Here is a 24071-nt window from a genome sequence, read left to right as displayed (position 1 = left end):
TATATCGCACTAAATACAATGAACATAGACAAGGATAATAGAGCTATATTGCACTGAGATTGATCCCACTGATTCTACTGGAAGATTATTGTGTCTCCCCTTTTTACAGTTTAAAGATATCATATAACACAGGAGTTTTCCTATACAAGGGAGATACTATTCCAGTCGAAATCCGAGTATACCATCTGACATCCAGATACATACTCTCTACGAGGCATATTATACGCCAAATTTATTGTTAAAGGATAAGAGTGCAATTGCCTTTACTTTTGTTAGAATGCAAATAGAACCTTCTGTTGGCAATTTTAAAATGTTGATAACTGTATTCATGACAGACTGCACTAAAACTTTAAAATGTGTATACATTCAGTATTTCAACATGTATGATGTATGATTTTGTTTCTTATGCAAAATAAAAACCTTTCTGATTTAAAAAAATATATGGAAGAACAAATAGGTAGAGAAAAGAATACAAGGAATCGAAGGCCAAAAATATGGCAACAATGGGAGGAATTTCAGTCCTCAGCATACATGATGCAATATTTATGAAAGGTAATACACCACCCCATGGAGAGGGGAGTGTTTTTTTTATTTTTTTGTGTTTGCGTTAAGTGGTATTTTGTGTTAATGTTGATGGATGATTGGAATAGAGGATAATAACGAGGTCCTGTGTAAAGGACAAGGGAAAAGAAATCGAAAAAGAAGATCTAAATGATAGAAATAAATAATAGAAATTAAGTCGGATGTTTGTAACTAGGGGACCGCCTGTATAGCCATAATAGTAAGGCATGTGAATGTATTTGTATTTCTATAAATTGTTTATAAAACTAATAAAAAGAGATTGAAAACAATTTTCAACTTATCTTTTACATGCTTATTCAAAATATATAAAGCTATATACGAGCCATATTTTTAAAAGCAATTTAAAAAATATTGATTTTCATACTACAGGCTAAAGGTACAGTACTGCTATGTTAATGTGGCATACCTTATAACAAATAACTATCATTTTTTGTTATGTTTTCCTAAGAATATAAATGATATGCAGTAGAAAATTGGAAAAAAACTGTTGTACGAAAAACAGAGGGCCAATACACTTGCTAAGGTCCTGCTTTCAATGGCTGCCATGACGTATGCAATAATTAACTGAGTTTGTAGCCAGGTACATGTTTTGAATAGATATTGGATATACCAGGGTTTTGAAACATATTCTAAATTTTTATGTATTCTGTAATCAGCCTCCAGCATCAACGCCCAGCACAAAAATCCAAAGATTTGTCCAGGGTACAGTCCATGCCACCAAGCTGAGAATGCGAATGTGCACAGTACAGGTCTTGTCCTGCAGTTTCCAAATACAAGTCTTCTTAGCCACATGGATGTGCTTTTGTTCCAGGTCCTGGCAAACACTGAGATCTTATTAGTTGTTTCTAAGGTGAAGATGTTGATGTCGGAAACTTCTACGTGTGAACATAATTCTATGGAAAATCCTGCTGTGTGAAATAAGGCTTCATCCAGTAGCCAGTGGGAATAATAAGTAATTTTAAATATCAGCGCTGTGCTCCACATAACATATATACAGTCTAGGTGTCTGCAGTTCATGAGGTCACATTGGAAGGTAATCTTTTCAAACAGCACAGCTCGAAGAATCTGGAGCAGCATGAATAATGTCAGGCCTCTACTTAATGTCCAGGCTTGCCTAAAGTTACGACACATGGAAGCTTTACTAACCTGCTGCTGGAACTTTACAAATGAACACAGGGGACCGCCCAGGAGGGCAGGGAAGAACATGAAATAAGAAAGTATGACCAGTATATTGTACCTCCACACGGCATGGAAACTTTTCCCCTTCATGCAATAGTTTGCTGTAAATGCCATCTTTCGTTCATGGAGATCCATAGCCAGAGATGTGACTTTTTGCGTCAAGAGCATAAGAGATGAAATCATAATGGATAATCTAAAAGAGAACATACTTTCAGGACATAATACAGTTGGTGTAGCCTATAACAGAATTAACCATCTGCTGATACTTTACATTTACATCATAAATTACATTTACAACCTATTTTTTGTATACCTTGCAATGGCTCTTTGGCGTTTCAGATGTAACTTTAGCATTATGCAACTAATTTTGTGTGAAGTCTACGTTTTATTGCATCTGCTGCACGCCATTAAATAAAAAAAATAAAAAATTACATTTATAATTTACAAAATAATTTTAAAGTTGAGTTTTTTGCTTTGTAAGGGAATTTCCACTTTGCAGGGGCATTTTCTCATAACTTAGTAAATGTGGGGCAACTCTACTGACTTTCATCATTAAATCACGTGCAAGCAAAAATATTTTTTTTCCTTGCCTGCCATTATTCTTTGCAAAGTGAATACTCATCGAATTCACTAAGCTAAGTGGAATTTCCTTGCAGCCTATTTGCCTTTAGTAAATGAACCCCTCTGTGTGTCCCTATTGGTAAAGCACACATTTCTGTTTGTCCTGCAGTGGGGAAATCCAACATTTTATAGTTGTCACTGGTACAAGAGTAGAGGGGAAATCTTTCAAATGGGTTTCTGTTCTGGTAACAACTTTCAAAGCTGGGATTACTCTTCTGTTGGTTGAGATTTCTACTACCTTCCCTGTCTGGAACAGGAAATGAAAAGAAATCTCCCCAGTAGAGACAGAGGGGTGGATTTACCAGGCAAATACACTGTGCACTTTGCAAAGTGCAGTTGCACTCTGCAAGAGCAGTTGCTCCAGAGCTTAGTAAATGAGCAAAAGCTCTGCTGAACACCATCATCCAAGCACGTGCAAGCAAAAATGCTTTTTTTTTTCCTTGCACGTGATTGGGTACTTTTTGCAAAGTGAAGCTTTACCTCATTTATTAAGCTCTGGAGCAACTGCACATGCAGAGTGCACAGCCTATTTGCCTTTAGTAAATCAACCCCATAGGGAGCAATAAGGACAAAAAATGCCAACATCCCTAGTCTATCTGGTATTCTACTTCGAAACAAAAAATTCAGTTTTGGCTTTGGATACCCTTTAATTATGAGTAATCACAACTCAGATTACTTTTTATAGTTTCCTTTTCGAACAAATATTGTAGAGCAGGAAGCATTTTGAGTACACTGTGAATCAACTCCAAAAACAGTCACGTTCAATGCTGCCCCTTTGTTTGAAACAAAGTGGTCATTTATAAAGAAAAACTTTGCACTCTGTTCATGAGATTGGCAAGCAATCACATACAGGATTGCAAACAAAAGCAGCCATCACTTCCTGTTAATTGGAATGCTGACATGATACATAGTACCCACTGCACTTTGTACAACACAATAAACAAGCAAATAAATTAATAAATAGGTATTTAAAAGAGGAACTTTACTCTAGCCCATGAAAATGATTCTTATACGCCACTTATCTTTGATGCTTGTTGATCCAGGATAAACATATTTACAAGCCCATTGAATCCTGAATTGACCCTTTCTCCCCCATTGCTCTTCCACTGCACATCCTGTCCTACATTGCCATCTTTGTTTTCTTCATGATCTGGAGCCATCTGTCTCTTTTTGGTTCTGGCCCTGTGGTGATGTGGCACCAGATGCATCATTCTGATCTGTGGGGAAGGTGATGCCTCCTTGGATATGTGAAGTCATTATCCCAGGCTACAGGAGGAGGCTGACATGACATCCTTTCTTAAGTGAGATGCTAAGACAGGGGGCAGGTTGAACATGCAAAAAAAGGCAAATAAACTGTTTTTTTTTTTTTTAAAAGGTCTATTTTTTATGTTTTGGAGGTACGGAAGATTACAATGGTGCAAAATCTATTTTTGCTGGAAGGTCCGCTTTAGACTAATGATACTTTTTTTAATGCCTCTGTGCTGACCATTGGTTTATGCTTAGATGTCAGCCTTTAATAAGCTAGAACGAGCATTCACATACAACTGAGATGTCAAATAACATATGTGTTATAGCTTCCTGAATAAATTCTGGATACTTGCCTTGTGGGTAAAATGGATTAAAATGTAAATTCCCTTTGTTTTTTGAAGATTATGCAAAATAAACCCAAAGCCCTATTTAAAGTATAAATAAAGGTAAAACACTTTCTTTCTTTTTTTAATTTTGGATAGAGTGGAGAGGGATTAGAACACCTGTCATTTTTTATTGCTGTCTGTGCCCCCATTAGAGGGATTCCCCTAGGGTTGCCACCTGTTCGGGATTCACCCGGACAGTCTGAGTTTTGAATCATGTGTCCGGGTTTCAGTCACTCTGAAACCCGGACACATTATTCAGACATGAATGTAGCTCGGAACAGGGGGGTGAGGGGGGACTATGTGTGCTGCATTACTATTTTCTTTGGAGCACCCAAAGGTGTCCCAGGTCTGTTATCCTAAAGTGTATTCTAAACAAAAAAAAAATTTGCTGTGTGCTGTGTGCACATGGTGTAAATCTGTATGGTAGGATTTATTGGCAACAAATAAAACGGATATCCAAAAAATGTTCAATAAAAGTAATAAACAAGTAACAAGAGCGCAGTAAAAGGTGGCCACAGCCGACGTATTTAACCCTACGCGTTTCGTCTTAAGAGACTTCAATTGGAGTCATCTATTTGTATGTTACATTGCTAGTCCACCTTTACTAGTCACTTTATTTGTTGCCCAGCAATTCTTTGCACCTATACTGTTTCGCACTTTTGCTTGCAATATATTATTAACACTTGTGACACCATATATTCCTTTGTTGTGTGCGACTCCTAGTTGCATGACACAATCATTTTCATTTTTTTCAGTTGTGAAGCACATTATTCCCTTAAGCCCCTACTAGAGAGAGATTAGTCTCTCACTACACCCATCTTTTTCTTTTCATATATATTTTTGTTTTGTTTTTTTTCAGTGCCACACTTTATATCTTCATACCATTATCATTGAAAGTGAAAGTAAAGAAAAACCCACATTTTGTGTTGTCCCCAGAAAAGTGATAGAGGGGAAATCTTCAAATGGGGACAATAGTTCTGGTGACCTGGGGGTCCCTAAGGGATTCCCTTAATTAGCAGGAATTTTCTTTCACTTCCTGTTTGACTATGGGACAGGAAGTGCAGGAAAAATCTCATAAATGGGACACAGATGGGGAAAAAGAAAAAATCTGACAAGGGTTATAGCCTTCCATCTCTGTATCCAAAATAAAAGTTTTGCATATAGTTCTACTTTAAGAGCGATTTGCACAGGAGCCCTGTGTGTCCTTTGGTCCGTTTCAGGTCCGAATTCAGCCAAAAATGAGAGCTGAATTCGCCCTTCCACTTCAGTGTTCTATGCTAGCAGACCAGAGTAACAGCCACACCCCTCTGTGCAAGTGTGTTGCAGAAAACGGAAACTTGAATACTCACCTTTCTGTAATTTTCCTTTCCTGGTGCCTACCCATGGCAGCATACCAATGGTTGGTGGCTCCGCCCTCGAACAACCCACAGGACCACATAACTCTATAAAAAAAAGAGTTACCCCCCCCAGGTATTCTTGTAACTAGTCTTCAGAACCTTAAGGATTATTGAAGGGAGGGTGTATGCTGCCATGGGTAGGCACCAGGAAAGGAAAATTACAGAAAGGTGAGTATTCAGTTTTCCATTTTCCTGGTGCCTCCATGGCAGCATACCAATGGTAAATAACTCACTTACAGGGTGGGTACTGCAATAATAATTTGTTTTAATGAGTTTACAGAACTGAACGTTCTAAGGCCCTTTTCCCAAAAAGGGAGGTGAGGACCGCCGAATCTAGGCTATAGTGCGACATGAAGGTGTTGAGGGATGACCAACTAGCCGCTCTGCAAATTGTCTCAGGGGAGACTCGAGCCAAAGCTGCCCAAGAAGAAGCCATTCCCCGCGTCGAGTGAGCATTCACTGCATTTGGGACTGGGAGACCACTAGCCCGATACGCCTTCTGGATCAGTTTCACGATCCAGCTGGACAAGGTCGATTTGGAGGCTGCCATTCCTTTCCTTGAGCCCTTGGGAATAACAAATAGTCGATGATCCTTGCGGAATTGCTCCAAGTAACGCCTCAGGGACCAGGACACATTTAATTCATGTAGTTTTGAGGAGGTTGGATCCTCTCCGAAGGCTGGGAGAACCCATTCCTGATTGAGATGGTAGACTGAGGAAACCTTCGAGACAAACTGATGAATAGGCTGCAGAACTACCCTGTCTGGGAAGAACGTGACATAGGGTTCTTGTGCTCCTAGAGCTTGAATTTCTGACACTCTGCGCCCTGATGTGATGGCGATCAGAAAGGTTGTTTTCCTGGCTTGTAGTAATGTTTGGACAACCTCATGTGAGCACCCTAAGTCGCCCAGTCTCTTCTGCTCAATTTCCAGGCCTTCGAGTCCATGATCTCCCGATGTGGATGAAAGAAGTTGCCTTGAGATAGGAGTTTGTCCATGTAGGGAAGCAGAAGTGGGTCGCACAGAGCCATTTTGAGTAAGAGTGGAAACCGCTGTCTCCTCGGCCAGAATGGGATGACTGCCAGGATAGTGACTTTCTCCGATGTTAGGCGCTGGAGGAACCTCATTATCAGAGGAACTGGAGGGAATGCATACCCCTTCTGGAAGTTCCAGTGCTGGATTAGGGCATTCACCCCTGCTGACCTTGGAGATGGGAATCTCGAGAAAAACAGTGGAGTTTTCGCATTGAGCGGGGAAGCAAACAGATCTATCTGGGGAGTACCCCACTGTTGGCACATCCAATGGAAAACTTAAGGGTCCAGTGACCATTTGATGTTGTTGCTGAAAGACCTTGAAAGGTGATTGGCTAGTTGAGTCTTAGGGGCTGGGATGTAAGTGGCTCAAAGATCAACCAAATTGTTCTCCGCCCAAGATATAATTGGGGCTACTACGTTGGTTAGGGACCTGCTGCGCATCCCCCCTTGGTTTTGAACATAGGCCACTGCTGCTCGGTTGTCCATTTGGAGCAGAATGGACTTGCACTTGAGAAGAGGAGCGAGATGTAGAATTGCCATCCATGCTGCCCTTAGCTCTAGGATGTTGGAAACCATTCCTTCCGCCTTGAAACGCCATCTCCCTTGCACTAGCTGGTTCAGGTAGTGTGCTCCTCATCCTTATTGACTTGCATCCAATGTCAGGATGGACCATGAGACGGTTCCAGGGAACAATGGACTAGAAGGTTGGGTGGTCTTGTCCACCACCAGAGGCTGGATTTCATGGTCAAGGTGATGATTATTAACTGTCCCAAATGCTTCCTTCTCCGCTGCGCCAGAAAACCCGACTGGAAATCTCGCAGATGCCAGCTGGCCCATTTCACCATTGGTATGCAAGATGAAAGGGACCCTAGGAGGCTCAGACAGTCTGATGCTGGCATGGAGCGGCTCCCTAAAGTCTGCTTCACCTTCCGTATCAATATCAGGATCTTCTCTTGTGGGAGTGACCCAGCTTTCTCTGGGGTGTTGAACAAAGCTCCCAGGTATGTCATTTTTTGCATAGGTGTCAATTGACTTTTTGAGCAATTGATAAGCCACCCGAATTGGGACAAAGTGTTCAGGACTAACTGTACTTGTGCCTCCAGAGTTCCTCTGTGTTGTGATAGGATTAGTATGTCGTCTAAGTAGTGCAGGACCCTGACCCCTTTTTCTCGGGGGGAGCCAGGATGGCCACTAAAACTTTGGTAAAAGTTCTGGGGGCTGATGAAATCCCAAACGGCAGGCACTGGAACTGGAGCCGTAGATCGCCCACCTTGAACCTGAGAAAAGGTTGGAAATGATGGTGGATGGGAATGTGAAGGTACGCATCTTGAAAATCTATAGAGACCATCCAATCCCCTGGTTGCACTGACAGGATGACTGTGTTCAGGGATTCCATTTTGAAATGCTCTACCCGAATGTAATTGTTTAGCCTCTTCAGATCCAGTACGGGCTTCCAGCCTTCTGATTTCTCGGGGACTAAAAAGATTGGGGAATAGAACCCCGAGTGTCTCTCCGAGTTGGGTACTGGTAGAACTGCCCGTTGGTGAAGAAGTATTTGGATATACTGAAAGAGAACCTGCTTCTTTTCCTTGGAGGTCAGAATCTTGGTGGGTTGGAAAGAAAAGGGTGGAGGGCAGCTTTTGAATTTCCAAAAATGCCCTTGAAGAACCGTGGAGATTGCCTATAGATCCACGCATTTTTCCACCCAAACCGGGGTAAAAGATCTGAGTCTTGCTCCTACTGGACTGGTTTGGGTGGGTAAGGAGTCAAAAAGACTTCTGGCCCTCAACCGCTGATGTTGAGGCCTTCGGTTTCCCCAATTTAAGAAAAGTGGCTTGTGAGCCCTTCCAGCCTCTTCTGTACTCCTTACCGGGCCAGTATGTTCTGGCATCCCTAGATCTTTGTTGGGTGACTGGTCCTGAGGTGAATTTCCTTCTCCTATTCCCATCCTGGGGAATTAGGCCACCCTTACCATCATATGGAATGCGACACCAGGATTGTTTTGACGATGGGTCCGCTGACCATGGCTTTAGCCATAATGCTCTTCTGGCTGTAATGGAGTATAGCATGGCCCTCCAGGAACACCTCAGGATATCGATGGCTGCCTCTGCCATAAAGTCAGAGGCCAATTTCAGCTCATCCAGCGTCTTGATGATTTCGTCTGCCCCTAAGCCTCTTCTGAGAGCCGCCTCAATATTATCTGACCATACTCTGGTGGCTCTGGAGATTGAACACAGCGCCACTGCTGGTTTGCAAGCTCCCCCCGTTGCCTGATAAACTTTTTTAAGATCTGAGTCGATCCTACAATCCAGGGGATCCCTGAAGGAGACTGCATCCTCTAAAGGCAATGTTGTGTTCCTGGCTAATCTCATGACTGATGCGTCCACAGCCGAACAGAATCAAAGAGTTGAGCGTCTGCCTCTGCCAGTGGGTAGAGTTTTTGGAACCTATTGTAGGCGACGGGTATGTTGTCCACTTTCCGCCACTCCTCCGTAACCACTTCCCTAATTTCATCCATCAAAGGGAAGTTTGAAACCTTCTTTGTCAGGTGAGGAAAATATTTTTTTGGTTTTGGACGGAGGTTCCAGGTCTTCCTCCCACTGAATCGCATCTTTAACTGCGACAACAAATGGATCCACCAAGGCGAAATCAAAAGATGATGAATTATCTTCGACTGCAATTGAATTAGCCTCCGAACTGGGTCGGAGAAGAGGCGTCTCCACCGCTCTCTCTTCCACCGGTGGAACTGACTGATCTGGAGATAGGGCTAGTTCCTGGATGGAATGTTTTATCAAATCTTTAATTGAGTCTATGGACCCCTGCTTGTCCGCCGTGGCTTCCACGAGGCACTGACTACATGCCAATTTTCCCGGTATGGCTTGCTTCCCGCAGACCCAGCAGGCCTTCTTCCCTGGATGTGTCGACCCGCTCTGGGAGTCATATCTGCTTGAGGTATGATGATGTGACCTCCAACTGCTTCGGGAAGCATGAACAGAGGATGAGTGCGAATGACCAGAGCTTCTGTGACCTTTTGACCTATCGGCAGAATCTCTGTGGGAAGATCTGCGAGATGAGTCATGGTGCGGGCTGTGGAAATAAAAGGGATATTTCCATATGCCCCAAGAAAGCTCTTTTAAATGAAGAAACTTATCTGTTTGATGCAGCCCTTACCTAGTGGTATGTTGAGGATCTTTATTTTGATGCAGCATTGTGACAACTAGGCACAGAAAGGGATAATATTAGTAACATACACATTTATATATATATATATACATACATGCAAATATATATATATATATATATATATATATATATACACATCCACATACATATATAAATTTCTACCTTGGCCAGGCTCCATTAGAGGGAAGCAAGGTAGAAAAAGGTGGAGAAGATACCAGTATCTGTCTTCCCTCTGACAGCCTGGCTAAAATGTCAATCCAGGCTTGTTTAAATAGTAATTGGTTTAGGATGTACCAAAATGGCCGCCGCTTGGCCTCAGGAGGCTACTGCACATGCACCGTGCGTTCCGCCGCGACTCCACCCCCCGAGGTGGCCAAAATGTGCTAAGAGAGGCGCGCGAACCGTCCATACACACACAGGAGGGGAGGGGGGCCGCCATTGGAGCAGGAGGAGGCTGCGCTAGGCTGCTAGTGATTCCAGGAAGCACTCTGTGAAAGAGGGGAGCAGTATGCCAGTCTATCTTGCAAAAAAACTGGTATTTTGCCACTGGAGGCTCCAGACCGATATCACTGGAATAGCCAGCGCTAGAGACAGAGGAGAAGGAATGCTCCTGGATCTCTCATGCCCCGAAAAAGATCCTCAGAAAAAAACGGGCTCCCATACTTATATGGTGCATTTGGAAACCCAAGTAATGGGACTCCATACTGCAGGAGAGCACGAACCTGCAATGGTTACACCATATGTCGGTGAGGTAGGGCTGGACTGTGATCCTGCAGGGATGAGGACAAGAAAAAAAATACCTGAGAGTGGGAGTAACTCTTTTTTTTATAGAGTTACGTGGTCCTGTGGGTTGGTCGAGGGCGGAGCCACCAACCATTGGTATGCTGCCATGGAGGCACCAGGAAATGGGGAGAAGGCACAGTGGTTTAGGGGATAGCACTTTCGCCTAACAGTAAAAAGGTTCACTGGTTTGAATCCCAACCACGACACTACCTGCCTGGAGTTCTCCCTGTGCTTGCGTGGGTTTCCTCCAGGTACTTCAGTTTCCTCCCACGTTCCAAAGACATACTGGTAGGTTATTTGGATCCTGTCTAAATTGGCCCTAATATGTGTATGTATGAATGTGAGTTAGGGACCTTAGATTGTAAGACTCCTTGAGGGTAGGGACTGATGTAAAAGTATAATATATACATGAAAGCACTGCATAAATTGACAGCGCTGTATAAGTACCTGTAATAATAATAACAACAAGGTGTATTACTGAGTGCTTATTACTGAATGCACTTGGTCTATCTCTAGCTCCCATTAGACTGCACAGACATATTTAGACACTTCGTGAAGCTATTGTAACAGAAAGCTTGAGGTAGGACTATGAAAATGGAGGTTGCTAGTACAAAGTGAATGTTTAAGAAATAAAAATATGTGTGGGTAGGGGCAGGTGGCGCTACCTGTATGGGTACGTTTCAGTTTTGTATTAGCTATATAGCTCAAAATTACTTGTGTGCTCTCCTTGTAGTGAACTATAAGTGTGCGTGGGCAAACCCGTGTAATAAAGTGTATATGTGCCCAATGGGACAAATATCCCGTACCACAAAATGTGCATCCAAATTGAACCGGTTTAGCAGCAAAGTGTATATATATATATACAGAAAATATCATCAGTGGTATTACCAATAATTGTGAATAATAGATATGACTGCACACAACTCTCTACTATTGTATAAAGGGTTAACCTTATTTTACAATTCGTTCTTACAACTCCTGCAGTGTCTAATAGAGAGTCTCTTATCCGTCCACATCCAGTGCCATCCACTGGTTACATATTACCACTAGATCTCCACTGTGCACAATTAGCGTGACAAAGAAATATATATATAAGTATATAACACATTAAAAAATAATAATAAAAAATAATAAAAAATGAATAAAAAATGTGTATATAAAGTGACCAACTGTTTCAAAAATATACAGATTGTGACACAAATATAATATATAGAGAAAATTGTAAGTAAAAGTCAATATTGTGAAAGTCCTATCTTGAAGATATTTCATTCAAAAATTCCTGCGTGAAGTGACTGTAGTGATGGCAATTGAAATCCAGTGACTTAGGTGCTCCCCCTCAAGGGTCCCCACTCACCCGCTCCCTGCACCCCTGCAGGGGTAAAAGGCATCTGGTATCCTCGATACTTTCTTGGAATCCGATGTAGTTGTCCAATGGGGTTATCCTTAGGGGGCTTCCACTCCAGGTGTAACTGTCCTTCAGGTTTAGGCTTTATCCTGAATCCAAAGCACATAGTCTGTATCCTCTTTGATGCAGGGAGCGGGTGAGTGGGGACCCTTGAGGGGGAGCACCTAAGTCACTGGATTTCAATTGCCATCACTACAGTCACTTCACGCAGGAATTTTTGAATGAAATATCTTCAAGATAGGACTTTCACAATATTGACTTTTACTTACAATTTTCTCTATATATTATATTTGTGTCACAATCTGTATATTTTTGAAACAATTGGTCACTTTATATACACATTTTTTATTCATTTTTTATTATTTTTTATTATTATTTTTTAATGTGTTATATACTTATATATATATATATATTTCTTTGTCACGCTAATTGTGCACAGTGGAGATCTAGTGGTAATATGTAACCAGTGGATGGCACTGGATGTGGACGGATAAGAGACTCTCTATTAGACACTGCAGGAGTTGTAAGAACGAATTGTAAAATAAGGTTAACCCTTTATACAATAGTAGAGAGTTGTGTGCAGTCATATCTATTATTCACAATTATTGGTAATACCACTGATGATATTTTCTGTATATATATATATACACTTTGCTGCTAAACCGGTTCAATTTGGATGCACATTTTGTGGTACGGGATATTTGTCCCATTGGGCACATATACACTTTATTACACGGGTTTGCCCACGCACACTTATAGTTCACTACGAGGAGAGCACACAAGTAATTTTGAGCTATATAGCTAATACAAAACTGAAACGTACCCATACAGGTAGCGCCACCTGCCCCTACCCACACATATTTTTATTTCTTATCTCATCCCTGAGGGGGTGAGTAAGGGGAGGCTGCAAGCCTTGGTCTGTGAGCGCGGAAATCTTAATCTTCTTTATACAAAGTGAATGTTTGACTTCAGTAGGGCTCTAGGCTTAGTTTACAGTTTGGGTTTGGTAAAATAGGTGGTTAAGCTGAGTTTTTAGTAACCCCTGAAGTCCCCCTGTAAGCTGCAAAGGCAGCAGATGGGGGTGTACACATGCAAAAATGATCCCCATGTTGCATTCAGCCACCTTGGTATTGCTTTTCACAGACTAAGGCTGGCCATACATTATACAATTTTCCTGTACAACTTTCCTTTAGATTTACAAAAACCATATAATATGAGGTCAAACCTAGTCACTTTCAATTTGTATGCAATCAGACAGGTCCTTACACTACATAGTTAAAGGTAAATCTAAAGAAAATTGAATAAGAAAATTGTATGGTGTATGGCCAGCTTAACACAAGTGTAAATGAGCCCTTAATAATATTTTAAAGGAACAAGAACCAAATTCTTATCCAAAGAACAAAACACCTAGGCATGTAGAAGGTCACTAATTAAAGCACACCTGCCACAAATCTGGGTAATGTAAACTGAACATAATCAGTGAAAATAGCATATGAAAGCAATCATTAGATTCAGAGATAGAGGCAGCTGAAATGATATGCAAATCTCAAACTTCCCTGTGCTGCCATTTGTTGCCTTCTGAGCCTTCTATACTGTATATGCAGTTTTCCTTATGAGGATCATATCAGCAACAAATGTCCATCTATCCAAAATGGTAAATTATATTTTTTATTACTGCAGAATAAAATTCTGCTAAGGAATAATATATAAAATGCTGAATCGATGCAATGCATGTACTGTATAGGTTTTTAACCTCTTGCCGACCAGCCGCCGTCATTATACGGCGGCAGGTCAGCACGTTCCCGCGAGCTGCCGTATCTGTATGTCGGACCTTTAAGCGGGCATAGCAGGCACGCGCACGCCCCCCGCTGCACTGCGGGGGAACCGATGTGTGTGACCGGCGGTCGCGATAACTGCCGGCCATGCGCCATTGCGGGCACGAGAGCCAGAACAGGGACGTGTGTATGTAAACACACAAATCCCCGTTCTGTGAGGAGAGGAGAAACAGATCGTGTGTTCCTACTAGCTAGGAATAACGATCTGCCTCCTCCTCTAGTCAGTTCCTTCCCCCTACATTTAGAACACACACTGAGAGAACACAGTTAACCCCTTATTTGCCAGCTAGTGTTAACCCCTTCCCTGCCGGTGATATTTACACAGTATTCAGTGCATTTTTATAGCACTGATCACTGTATAAATGTCAATGGTCCCAAAAATGTGTCAAAAGTGTCTGATCTGTCCGCCACAATGTCATAGTCCCTATAAAAATTGCACACTAGTAAAAAAAATAATAATAATAAAAATGCCATAAATCTTTCCCATAGTTTGTAGACGCTATAACTTTTGCGCAAACCAATCAATATACGCTTATTGCGATTTTTATTACCAAAAATATGTAGAAGAATATATATTGGCCAAAACTGATGAAGAAACTGGATTTTTAAAAACATTTTTGGGGATATTTATTGCAGCAAAAAGTAAAAAATATTGTTTTCTTTTTTCAAAATTGTCATTCTATTTTTGTTTATAGCGCAAAAAATAAAAAACGCAGAGGTGATCAAATACCACCAATAAGAAAGCTCTATTTGTGGGGTAAAAGAAGACATCAATTTTGTTTGGTTACAGCGTCACATGACCGCACAATTGTCAGTTAAAACAACGCAGTGCTGTATCGCAAAAAATGGCCTGGTCATTAAGCAGGTAAATCTTCCAGTCTATAAGTGGCTAATATGTATGTCATTTGGTGAATATAATTTCTTTAAAGCCCAACTCCAGCCATTTGATATTGTTTTGAATAGTACAGGAAAAATCAGAACTCTCAGGTCTTTCTGCACCCTATTGGGGATTTTCCCTTAATTTTCTGATGAGAAAGGAAGTGATAGGAAATCTCCCCAATTTGGGCATAAACAAAAACACATTTTTAATGGAGTGGAAAAGGGTTAGCAAATTTGACAATGTTTTATTGATGTCTCTGCCTTCCTGTCCCGAGGACAACCCCACCCCAGAGTTTTTGTACAGATGTCATAGGGACAGGAAGTGAGTTCAAATCTTCTCATAGACACAATAAAAACGTTACTAGATTTCCACTCTTTCACATTTTTTCCAAATACAAAAATAGAGGGGAATTAGGCTTGAACCCCTTGTTACTGCCTATTGTACTTACTTTACAGACATGGTTTCCTCCAGATAATACTGTCTGTACATTAGCCATAGGTGACATCCAGTCTGCCATGTCATTTGTAACAGAAATGCCCACTTATAGACAGACTCCCAGCTGACAATATGAAACAATGCTGCGTGACAAAGGGCAGGGATGAAGATCAATACTGCATAGGGCCCCATGGAAGCACAAGCTAAAATCACTCCTCCAACTAAGAGATAAATGTATCTGAAATAAAGCACAATGTCCAAGTTAAATTAAATTAAATTATTTACTAATGCACATAAATCCTAATCCATGTATCTGGTATTTAAAATCATCCTGTGGTAAAAATGTTTATTTTAAATTGTAGGTGCCTTGCACACCACCTTTGATTCACCGTGTTGGTTCCCAGCATAGACTAATTCTGATCACCTTTGGTACTCAGAGGTTCTGGTGTGACCCCTGCCACCTCGCGTGACTTCCCAACACAGACAAATTCTGACCAGATTTGCTAGTCAGGGGCTCTGGCTTGCCCCCCACCTTCACTGTGACTTCCCCAACATAGACAAAATTCTGACCAGCTTCTGTACTCAAGGGCTTTGTCTCATCTCCTGCCACCTTCTGTGACTTCCCAGCATGGACAAAATTCTGACCAGCTTCTGTAGTGATAAGCTTTAGCCTGTCCCTTGCCACTACCTGCAACTTCACAGCATAGACCGAATTCTGACCAGCTTCTGTAGTTTTGGGCTCTAGCCTGTCCCCTGCCACATCCTGTGACTTCCGAGCAGGGGCAAAATTCTGACCAGCTACTTTAGTGATGGGCTCTAATTTGTGCCCTGCCACTTTCTGTGACTCTCCAGCATGGACCAAATTCTGACCAGCTTCTGTAGTGATGGGCTCTAGATTGTCCCCTGACATTTCCTCCAACTTCCCAGCATGGACAAAATTCTGACCAGCTTCTGTAGTGATGGGCCCTAGCTTGTCCTCTGCCACTTCCTGCAACTTCCCAGCATGGACAAAATTCTGACCAGCTTCTGTAGTAATGGGCCCTAGGCCTAGCTTGTCCCCTGCCACTTCTCGCAACTTCCGAGCATGGATATAATTCTGACCAGCTTCTGTGGTAATAGGCACTAGCTTGTCCCCTGCCACTTCCCGCAACTTCCCAGCATGGACAAAATCTTAGTTAATTTAAAAGGGGTGCTTTGGCAGTGTTTCTGCAAAAAGACAATATGTAATTGTCATAGCTATCACACAGTTTTGTATTTTATACCTACCTGTCTGGATTTATTCAATTCAAACTGAAGTTCCAGTCGTTTTTAAGTTTATTAAAAGTCAGCAGCTACAAAAAGTGTAGCTGCTGACTTTTATTAAACAGACACTCACCTGTCCCACAGTCCATCGATGCGGCCGCCCGAAGCGTTACTTCTCTCCCCCTCCTCTCCATGGCGCCTCCATTACAAGTGTGAGCACCCAGATGTGACAGCTTGCGGCCTCACAGCCAGGTGCGCACTTCACATGCGAAAGTCACACTGCGTCTTCTCAGTGGCCAGGCAATCTCCTGGGACCTGTGACGTGTCCCAGGAGATTGCAAGGAGGGAGGGAGAGAGGAGGAGTCTCCTAGGCGGTCAAGCAGAAGTGGGAGCTGGGTACCTGTCAAAACTAGGTACCCGCTCCCCCCCCCAAAAAAAATTACATGCCAAATGTGGCATGTAAGGGGGCGAGGAGTGCTTAAAGTGGCAGTTTCACTTTTGGGTGGAACTCCACTTTAACTGGTATCTGGTATCCTCCCTTTGTAAGTGCAAGGCAAGCAGCCGAGGTGCTCAGAGCAGGCAAGTGAAAGGGAAGATATTAAGCACACATCTCAAGTCTGCTAAACTGGATTTTAGCAATTCTTTTGCAGCATGACTACTGTTTTAAATTAAATATACCATAGCCCATAGATACTGAGAATCTAAATCTACTATGTAATAAAAAAATTGTACAATGAGGCAAGGCTAAAATACGGGCATGTTTCCAGAGACGGTTGGCAGCCATGAGAGCTGCAATAAAATGTAACTTTTGCAAAGTGCTTCTTTCTGAAAAGTAACATATGTTACATATATACATTTTCACATGAGTAGAAATCTGGGGAGCATGTATTACTAAAGTCGACTAATAAAAAGAGTGATATGTCTAAATAATTTTAGCCAACCTGGTCATTTGTTCAAAACTCCAAGTTGTGATCATTTTAGTTCACAAAGCATCAGAAGATTGTGTTAAATCCTACACACAATTAAACATGTTGTGCTATTAGCTTAAAGTGTTTTTCCACTTTTGCAAGAAAAATGGGATAACACCTATTTTAAATTTGTTACATGCTTCTATTCACATGGAAGAAAAAAAAGAAAAAAATTCAATTTGCTGCTAAGCTTTTTACTTGCTTTTACATTTTACCATTAAACTGAATTGTCCAGTGGAATGCAAAGGGGATGGGGAGTTAATGTGTTCCCTAATTAAAGACAAAAACATAGAAAGCCATCCTGTGCTCAATCCAGTGAAATTCTCAAAGAAGACTATGGTGGGCAATGATTTCAACGATGCAGCCCCCCTCAGACTGGGCCATCTCCAGAATATTGTAAAAATATACACAAGAGGGCGCAAACGCCTAGTGCATTACCACCAAAGGGGGTCTGTCCCCCAAAACGCTTAAGCTTTTTCCACCGTGTGGCATCAGTCTCACCTCACCTGGAACTGTTTACTTGATAAGCTTGATTTTATTTCAATTTTGTGAGTATAACGCTGTTGCGTGCTTTTAATAAATGGTTTTGGTGCTAATGCACTAGGCGTTTGTGCCATCTTGCGCCCTCTTGCGTATGTTTTTACAGTGCCATAATTAAAGTCTGAGTTTAGTTAAAAAAAACTTTTTTAAATCAGCACAAGGGACTATACTTACAGTCAATATAATGTGTACCTTGTGCTGATGGCTTCTGCTTTAGTTGAAATCTTCTGTCCTTTGATTCCCCCTCTACCCCCCCCAGCAGTGATAATCTTCTGTTGCCATGTGGATTAAAACAGCTAAGGGACCTGTCACAGGCAAGAGTGCAGACTATATCCACCCTTGCTGCCTCCTCCTCCATTCATAGAAGCTATACTATAGCTTCTAGGAATGAAAAACTAACTATAAATTGAGGAGTCAGTCCTTTCATTCATCTGTTCATCCTGTCCGTTTTTCAGGTGAAGCCAATCGGACCCTCCATTCATCTCTATAGAGCAGCGGATGTAAATGAACCACCTACCTCCAATCCGTTCCAATCCAACAAAAACAAACGGAAGGGCATCTGTTCACCTCCATCTAGCGGAAAGGGTTCGGAGGGCAGTTAAGTGTAAAGCTGGTCTGTTTACATCCGCACATAGAGCACAGGGGCTGTGTCTGTGTCCACTCTTCATAAGTGGAGCAGACATGGACCTGTCTTCTGTCCACTCAGCTCAGCAGGGTATCAGTGGATAAATCCCCTGCTGAGAAAAATGGATCCGGCACATGTGAAAGGGGCCTTAAGCTGGCCAAACTTTATACAATTTTCTTATTCAATTTCCTTTAGATTTACCTTACCAACTATGTAGTGCAAGGGCTACCTGATTGCATACATATTGAAGGTGTTTAGGTCAATATTATATTGTTTTGGTAAATCTAAAATAAAATTGCACAAAAAGCCTAAGTAAAATCCTTAATCTTAACAAGTCAAAACAAATCTATGGTTAAGCGTTTAATGTGTGGTCATCTTTTATCAACAATAATAAGCCCTGTTCACACCGGTGCAATTTGTCATGCGTTTTGACAGTTCCAAATCACATGACAAGTCGCACCCAATTGCTGGCAACAGAACTGTTCATATGGCCACGACTCATGTCACAAGGATTATGAAAAGGTTCCTGCACTACTTTACATTTGATTGCGACTTGCATAGACTTCCATAAAAATTAAGTCGGAAGCCGCAATTAAATTGGCAGTGCAAATTGGTGGGAACGGGGGCTTAAAGAGAAAATATAATGGTCTTGGGCTAGTTTTATTTTGTTTGTTTTTTGTATTTTAACATTTAGACTGGGTTCACACTTATGTGAATTGGATGCGAATCGCCACATCCAATTCGCATGACAGGAGAGTGTGACCGGCTCTCAATAAGGCCAGTTCACACATCTCCAGGGCGGCCGAGCAGGGCACAGCAGATGGGTCCTTTGAGTCTTTGCCTGAGTTTCATGTTTGAATTCAGGCAAAAATTCGGACCTAATTCGGACCTGAAATGGTGAACGGGGACGCACTGGACCCCCTACAGCGACTGCACTTGCAAGTGCACTTGTAGTGCAAAGTGGATTTTCATTTAGTAAATCAACCCCATAGTGTGAACCCAGCCTAAACATGGTCTGTTCAGGTCTGCCTGTCAGTTATTCAGGCAGAAATTATTTGAAGCTCCATGTTAGAATGGGGGCAGCAAGATTCTGCCCAGGTCCCCAAAAAAAGAAATGGAAAAGGAATGTGTCCTTTTCTCTTTTTTTTTATCTAAATGTGATGGATCTGAAATAGTCTGATGTAAATGGACACATCGATCTAATATCAGTCCAGAAAGCTCCAGTATTCAAATGCAGCAAAAAACTGGATAGACATGGCTGTCACAAAAGTGACATTTGATCACTTCTGCTTTGGCTTAACAGGGCCCACCATGTGAAACAGGCTTAGTACTTTTGAAATAAGTGTTTTATATCTGTTTAATACTTTTGAAATCAGTGTTTTATACCTGTTTTGTTTTAAAGAAAAAAAATGTATAATATATATATATATATATATATATATATATATATACACACACACACACACACACACATATACATACATACAAACACAAGGCGCCTTCAAAAAGCTTCTGCACGTTTTTATATTTTATAGAGTTAAAAAAAGTGCATAAACTTTTTGAAGAACCTATAGATATGTATATCATACATACACACAGTAGTGTACTTTTGTAAATACACATTTCATTCATGATTAGGGATTCCCAAAGCACTATGGATTAACTACAGAGGTAGTAGATATTTGATTTTGTCTAACTGAAACATTGGATGGAGCTGCCTAATAAGGGATTCCCTTCTCTTGTGCGTTACATTTTTAGCTTGAGATACTAAGCTTTCCAAACACCATTTTTTTGTTTACAACAAGGGGGCAAAGACAGGAGAGTATGAGCCCAAAGCTCCACCTGTTGGTTGGATAGAAGATTATGTAATATTCATATTCAGTATTTTATATTTCCCGACTTCAAAAATTTAATTTGCAGGCAATTCGTTGTTCTTTAGTCCAGACTATGGTACAAAAAACACTATACATTCTCTTTAAACAGCTAGTAATTGTAACATCCAAGCTACCCTTGCTCTAGTCTACTTATACTAAATTTTTACTTTTTAGTTACTCAGCAATCTTCTAGTGCTCAAGGTCACACATTGGTTCAGATGTATGAACTGGTGCTCCCGTCAACAGGAGACAAATACATGTGTCAGCAGCCTTTTGCAACCACCACTTCTCCTCTGAAAAGGAGTTTGAGACCTAACAGGAAAGGACAGGCTTGGCATCATGAAGTCACCTGCTATTAGAGATGTGTTGCTTCAATTCCGTAGCAGGACAGCACGGAAATATCGACACATATGAAGTGCGTCTCATCTTTATTTATATACAAGGGTCTATGGCACCTGCCTCTCACGTAAAGCATATTTTAGCCTGTTTTTCCTTTACTTAGGCAATATAAAACAATTATGCATGAGTGACAAGTAGGAGCACAGTAAAGAGTTCTGAATTAGCACATCAAAGCATACCTGACCGTAATAGGCAAATGGCCAGAGGAGCAGAGATAACCATACAGCCAAGCACATGGGAAGGCCGCCATCTGGTACACAGCAACTCGATGAAATGTAACCTGAATGTAATCCATTAAAAGGCTCCTATTTACCAAAATCACAGGTAACGTGTCTGACAAGGATTACCTTTATCCCCAATGTGAAGCACACTCTGTCTTCCTTCTTTTATAGTGACACATGTCACAGGCCACACTAGTGAAAATAAACACAGCAGGCACTCAGTAGGCCTGATAACCAAGGTGACCATGTTATCCTAAAGAGGATTTATTTATCCACATCAATGCCAGCCAATAAGTGTTTGTTTTTCTAAGACCTATTACCAGCACTTCTCTTTGTCTTTTAAAAGAAGTAAAATGGATGTGAAATCTGTGAAATGCTAAGCTTGCTAGGTTTACCAAAAATCCCCCACGTTGCTGATCAAGTGGGCAGATAAGGGGCAGGGTGAAATTGGAGATATCCTAATCTTTTTATCAGGTGGATACAGTTCGCTGCAAGACTAATGGAAAAATAGGAAGAGACAGTCATTGCACTGATGGGTAAAGAGTGATTCCTATCTGAGGACAAGGGAATGATGGAAATTACGTGTTTATTTCAGAAGGTAAATATTTGCAAGCAGATTTGATTTTGTTAATTTTCCGTGGCAGGCTTTATGTTAAGTTAAACAGGTTGGGTGTAACTTCTATTTTCCCACAGCTCAACACTAGCTTGAATTATAACGCCAGCTACATTTTTTTTTTGTTTTAGTTTTGGATAAAGTGGGGAAAGATTAGAATTTCAGTCAGATTTTACTTGTCATTGATCATCCCATTGGGGAAATTACCCCTTAACGTGGTTGTAAAGGCTGCAGGTTTCTTACCTTAATGCATTCTCTGAATTAGGCTGGGTTCACACTATTGCAAATCAGATGGGGGTTTGCCCGTATCCAATTCGCATGACAGGGGAGTGTGATCGGCTCTCAATGGAGCCGGTTCACACATCTATGGGCCAACCGCTGAGCGCACTGCAGAAGAGTCCTGGCTCAGTTTCAGGTTCAAATTCAGCCAAAAATTCGGATCTAATTCTGACCTGAAGTGGTGAACGGAGATGCACTAGACCCCCTGCTACGAGCCGTGCCACACACAGTGTGAACTCAGCCTTAATGTTAAAAACCTGAGTGCAGTTTCCACCTCCTCAGATCAAGCTTACTTGAGCCCGATTTGACTCCAGCGATGTACACAAGAGCAGTGGCTCTCTCTTCTATCTCCCTCCTCATTGAGCTCAATCAACCACGGCCAGTGATGAGGGTGCAGGAGATGGGGCCGAGCCATGCTCTGTGTGTCTATGGACACACAGAGGCAGACCGGGAGCGAGCCTGCACGAGTGTCCCTATAGCGAGTGGCTTGCTATGATTGGCACTCAGCAAGGAGGAAGAGCCAGGAGCGCCAGAAGGGGAGGATTGGGGTTGATCTGTGCAAAACAAGCGCATAGAGCAGGCAAGTATAGCATGTTTATTTTTTTAAAGTCACTTTAAAGAGGAACTAAAATATAGAGAAAAACTCAGCGCTCAGGATAGCAACAATATTAGAACAATATTATAACAGGTTGCAGCCTCCCCTAATCAGTCCCTGAGATGGAACTGAAGAAAGTAATGATGTGCAGGTGTGGGGTTGGTGGTGCTACCTACTGGCTAACATATAAGGATAAATATAGTGGCAATGTGTATGCCAGTGGTGACTGCATGTACGGGAGGGTTAGTTGCCCTGATAATGCAGGCTCCGTGCATCCATACCAAAGTGTGCAAGAAAGGAAAAATGGAAAAAATTCTACAATACACAAATAAACATAAATATTAAGTGGATCCCAATAAACCTCACATATATATGCGTGCATAAAAATAGCATTAAGAAAAAAAAAAAAACTTCATGGGGTCCATATACCATCAAAAACCTATTGTCTAAAAAATAGAAAATGTATATACATTTTATACATTATAAAATGTGCAAAAATATATATGTATAAAACCCAAAAACCAGCAAAGTCCAGTAACACATATGTGTAGTCATAAACCGTAAAATAAAAAATCAGTATAAAAATGAAAAATATATATAAGAAAAATATATATATAAATATTAGTGAAGTTCCAAATTAACCAGCAAAAATAAAAAAAAGTCCAAAGTGCTCAAGTGACTCTTGTGTTCAGAGAATCAAGTGACTTCTGTGCTCGCCCTGATGGGTCCCTACTCACCAGCTCCCTGCACCCCTGCAGGGGTAATGGGCATGTATAGATAGCCTGGGGTAGTTCCTCAAATCTCTCCTCATAGCCCGCATGTGGTATCTGTGGTCTGTAGGGCCTCAGCAGCTCACTCCACCCAGTAAGGGTATCCAAGGGAGTCTTCCTGGTCACTTTTCCCAAAGTTAATTTGTCAGCTGTTCATGGTTAGATCCTCATTGAAAGAGATAGGGCTTCCATTGTGTAGTATTTAAAAAAGTAGTATTTATTAAAAATTAAAAGCAAAAACAAAAAGTGTCCCTGTGCAGGGAAACCTATAAGCACAATGAAACAGGCAATATGTAAGGGCAATGGTTCACAGCTTGTGCTCCACCTGTGTTCCAGCCCCCTACTTCCGTACCGGAAATGGGGAAGAGTTATCATGTTTGCCAGGTTTTTAGTGCTGTATAGGTCCCTTTGAGGAGCATTCTTTTTGGTATCAGGACAGGGAGTCATTAGAAACCTCAAAAACAGAAACAGTACTGAAAGCATTAAAACTTGAAGCATGAGAATGTAGGTTCAGTAGTAGTCATTAGCACCAGATAAGCTGTCAAAGTTGTAACTTACACAGGGTTTTGAGTCCCTGTGCGACTGCTCTGCTTGGCCCAGCTCTTTAAAATAGAGTGAGTCGCATGCCCCTCCATACCCAGAAGCACTAAATATTTCCTTCAGTGGAAAGCAAATGAAAGGGAAGTGTAGGCTTCTGGGGTTGGGGGGAATAAGGCCATTCCATCACTTTGCCCTAAATGGTTTGCTTTAAGGATTATGTGCGAGGTAGGTAAATCAAATGTTAAGGGCTCAATTTAGGGGTTAGGGTAGTGTTAGGGAAAAAAGTTATGGATTAATGTTAGAGACACTTAGGTGAACTGCAAGACTTACATGTTGGCCAGTTATAGGTGGGGGGCAGTGGCCAGTTGTTTGCTACTTGTGTAATATTGGTTAGGAGACTCACTGCACACCTTTACTGCCATGGTGCCAAGTGCTGGCT

The 24071-nt window shown here is 41.5% G+C and overlaps 1 protein-coding gene across 1 annotated transcript; it reads right to left on the bottom strand.

Annotated features, from left to right (window-relative positions):
• Positions 1-1005: 1005 nt before the first annotated feature.
• Positions 1006-21163, bottom strand: MBOAT4 (membrane bound ghrelin O-acyltransferase MBOAT4). The gene is made up of 3 exons (XM_073613614.1): positions 20794-21163; positions 14980-15204; positions 1006-1954 (listed from the first exon to the last, which is right to left on the bottom strand). Exons 1-3 carry the CDS (start codon positions 20907-20909, stop codon positions 1006-1008), a joined length of 1290 nt encoding a protein of 429 aa, XP_073469715.1. The 5' UTR covers positions 20910-21163.
• Positions 21164-24071: the final 2908 nt, after the last annotated feature.

This window comes from Aquarana catesbeiana, linkage group LG01 (genome assembly GCF_042186555.1).
Source record: "Aquarana catesbeiana isolate 2022-GZ linkage group LG01, ASM4218655v1, whole genome shotgun sequence".
In the NCBI taxonomy this organism is placed as follows: Eukaryota; Metazoa; Chordata; class Amphibia; order Anura; family Ranidae; genus Aquarana; species Aquarana catesbeiana.
Note: the sequence above shows the minus strand (reverse complement) of the source record. Positions and strands in the feature narration are given on the sequence as shown.

Coding starts and splice junctions, on each gene's coding strand:
- MBOAT4 (XM_073613614.1), bottom strand. CDS start 20,909: ATGGATTACATTCAGGTTACATTTCATCGAGTTGCTGTGTACCAGATG. Junction 15,205..20,793: donor CATTTGCCTATTACGGTCAG/GTATGCTTTGAT, acceptor GCTTTATTTCAG/ATACATTTATCTCTTAGTTG. Junction 1,955..14,979: donor GAGGAAACCATGTCTGTAAA/GTAAGTACAATA, acceptor GTTCTCTTTTAG/ATTATCCATTATGATTTCAT.